This window comes from Cannabis sativa, chromosome 5, assembly GCF_029168945.1.
Source record: "Cannabis sativa cultivar Pink pepper isolate KNU-18-1 chromosome 5, ASM2916894v1, whole genome shotgun sequence".
Taxonomy (NCBI): Eukaryota; Viridiplantae; Streptophyta; class Magnoliopsida; order Rosales; family Cannabaceae; genus Cannabis; species Cannabis sativa.
Genome location: NC_083605.1, coordinates 5308859 through 5312318, shown reverse-complemented (window position 1 = coordinate 5312318; position 3460 = coordinate 5308859). Strand labels below are relative to the sequence as shown.

The 3460-nt window shown below is 33.9% G+C and overlaps 1 protein-coding gene across 1 annotated transcript; it reads left to right on the top strand.

Moving 5' to 3' along the window:
- Positions 1–274: 274 nt before the first annotated feature.
- Positions 275–2371, top strand: LOC133038107 (uncharacterized). Its single transcript, XM_061116157.1, has 5 exons — positions 275–370; positions 559–729; positions 953–1048; positions 1746–2141; positions 2285–2371. Exons 1-5 carry the CDS (start codon positions 275–277, stop codon positions 2369–2371), a joined length of 846 nt encoding a protein of 281 aa, XP_060972140.1.
- Positions 2372–3460: the final 1089 nt, after the last annotated feature.

Here is a 3460-nt window from a genome sequence, read left to right as displayed (position 1 = left end):
TAACTGAATTTAGTTTAACGATGAAGATCAAGTAGTTTTAATCCACTATAAATGGTATTAGAGTTGTAGGTTTCAAGATCCGCATTCAAACCTTCAAGAACCACATTTAAACTATCAAGAACCAAACTCGAGCCCTCTGAGTTAATTAGTAATGACCACAATCAGACTTGAGGTGGACAAATTCAATGGCATAAATGATTTTAGCTTGTGGAGAATTAAAATGAAAGCCTTTCTAATTCATTAAGGGATCTCAGAGGCATTAGATACAGAAGCCATGGATCAGATTGAAGACATGAAGAAGAAGAATGAGATCGAATCAAAGGCACACAATGTCATCCTCTTGAGCTTTAGTGATGAAGTGTTAAGAGAAGTCTCAAATGAGGAAAAGGCCCTTGGCCTCTGGAACAAATTTTTTTCAATCTACATGAAGAAATCTTTAGCAAATAAGTTACACCTCAAGAAAAGACTGTACTCACTTCAGATGGATGAGACAAACTAAGAAAACATTTAAATGATTTCAACAAAATCATCCTTAATTTGAACAATCTTGGTGTGAAGATTGAGGATGAGGATCAAGCAATCATATTGCTCAGATCTTTGCCAAAGATGTATGAGCACTTTATTGGTACAATTCTGTATGGGAAAGACACTTTTACCATGATAGAAGTTAAGCAGCTTTCAATTCAAAATAAATTCAAAAGAAGGGAGAAGATAGAAATGAGAGCAATGGTGAGGAACTTCTCATTGTCAAGAAAAATTTCAAAAGAGAGATTACAAGGGAAACCAAAATCACTCAAATGGATACAAAGGAAATCAATCCAAGTCAAACTCAAGAGGGCATTCAAATTCAAGGGCCACAACTGGTAAACAATGCTACTATTACAAAAAGGAAGGCCATTTCAGAGATGATTGCCTAACTCTAAAATAAAAGTTGAAAAGAGAGGGCTAACAGACAAGAAACAAGAAGAATGGAGAAGAAAATATTGCTGATGGACATGGCTATGTTGATGTTCTTGTGGCATCTAGTTTTGATTCAGGTGGAGAATGGGTACTAGACTCATGTTGTACATTCCACATGACTCCAAATATAGATTTATTCAGTACATTGTCAAAAGATACCAATGGCACAGTGCTGCTTGGCACAAAAAAGCATGTTACATAAAGGGAATAGGCATTGTTATGATCAAAAATCATTTTAACAACCTAAAAACTCTGCAATAAGTCAAGTATGTACCTAATCTTAAGAGAAATTTATTGTCTATTGGCATGTTTGATAAAGCTGGATAATTTGTTAAGATTGATGATGAAATTATGAGGATAAGTTAAGGATCACAAGAATTGATTAAATGTCAGCTACACAATGGTCTTTAGATCTTGGATGGAAAGTTAATAATAGGAAGTGCAACACCATCAACCAACAACTCAAGTAACAATTCAACTAGACTTTGGCATCTCAGACTTGGCCATGTCAGCTAGAGAGGACCTGAAGAATTGGATAAATATGGCTTGTTCAATGAGAAATTGAAAGACAAGCTTGAGTTATGTCATGAGTGTGTTCTTGGGAAGGCATGCAAAATAGATATGGTAAAGGTGAGCACACAACAATTGAGAGACTAGCATATGGGCATTCTGCCCTATGGGGACCCTCAATAATACCAACTATGGGAGGTGAATACTACTTTATGAGCATAATAGATGATTATAGTAGAAAAATGTGGGTGCACTTATTAAAAAGCAAAGACTAGGCCCTTGAGACTTTCATCAATTGGAGAAAACTTCTGGAGAATCAAGTAAGAAATAAACTCAAGGTCCTCATAACTGATAATGGACTTGAGTATTGTTCAAATGAGTTCAAAGTCTTCTATGCAAGAGAAGGAATCATGAGGCACAAAACTGTGGTGAAGAACCCTCGACAAAATGAAGTTGCTGAGAGGATGAATATGACACCCATGGAAAGGGTTAGATGCTTGCTATTAAGAGCTGGTTTGGAAAGGCCATTTTGGGGAGAAGCTCTTATGACATCATGTTATCTAATAAACAGATGTTCTTTAGTGGCTAACAATTTTAAGACACCTCAAGAGATTTGGATAGGGAAGCCACCCAAGTTTGAACATTTGAGAGTGTTTGGTTGCACAACTTATGTGCATATCAAACAATATAGTTACAACCAAGGGCTTTAAGATGCACATTCCTTCGTTATCTAGATGGGGTTAAGGGCTTCAAGATGTGGTGCCTTGAACCTAGACAGAAAAAGTGTCTAATCAGTAAATATGTTGTGTTTAAGGAAGAAGAAATGGCTATGGAAGTTAAAGTCACTCCTGTTAATGTTCAAACTGTCCAACTAGACAATATGCATATTGAGGTGGATTAGTCATCTAGTCACTCTACAACTTAAGAAGAGCATGAAGAATTGATTGAAGATGATGGTAACTAGGGTGACCTTAGCAGCTACCAATTAGCTAGAGACATACAAAGGAGAAGAACTCTAACCCTTGTTTCTTTCTGTCGCAGAGTATTGCCAAGATTTGAACATGTATCTCTTTTGGTGATGGAGTTCTTCATAATCTTCTACACTATGATTGAGTATTAACTTGAATTGAGTGGGCAAGTACTCTTTTACTATAGTGCATTCAAATTCTAAAGGGAGAAGAGAAGGAATTCAAAATCTAATAGGAGTCTCTTTATTTTTTCAGTTATCTGACAGAATAGTTTGATGAAGGATATCAAATTAAGAGCCTATTACTATCTATTTATAGGATTTCACCTAGGGGTTAGGATTTAAGTTATATGGAATTAAAGAGATAAAATAATAGTTAAATAAACCCTTAAGTGGTCGGGCATACAAGTGGACCCCACCGGTTTTAATTTTGTCATTTATTTAACAACTTATCTTTTTCTTTCACAAATACCATATTCTAATTTTAATCCTATAAATATCAAATCTATTTATTTAATAATTATAATTAATTATCAAATAAAATTACCATTTAGCTTATTTATTAATTAGACCTTACAAAGTCTTTTAATATATAAACCCTAAATCCTCTTTTCTTCTCAATTAAGCCATTGCTTAGTGAAAATTCATAAATAAGACATAGTCTATTTTAGAATTCTAATTGGTTAATTAAAACCAATTAACTGAGTATACAAGCCAATATTATCTCAATTAGTGCGGGGACCATGGGCTTATATAATCATGCTCCCAATAAATAGCTCCGAAATTTATAAAGTAAATTTCTTAACTTATTAATTCTTTCTAACTCCACTATAGATTCGAAATTTCACTCCTGATTACATAGAATCCTCTATATATTCTAAATATAGATACACTATTAATTATCAATTGTTATAATCCAAATAATCAAAGATCCTCTATAGATGATTTACACCGAGTAGAGACAAATTTACTATTCTATCCCTCAATATATTTTATCCTTAAAACACTTAGCTTTCTATAAAT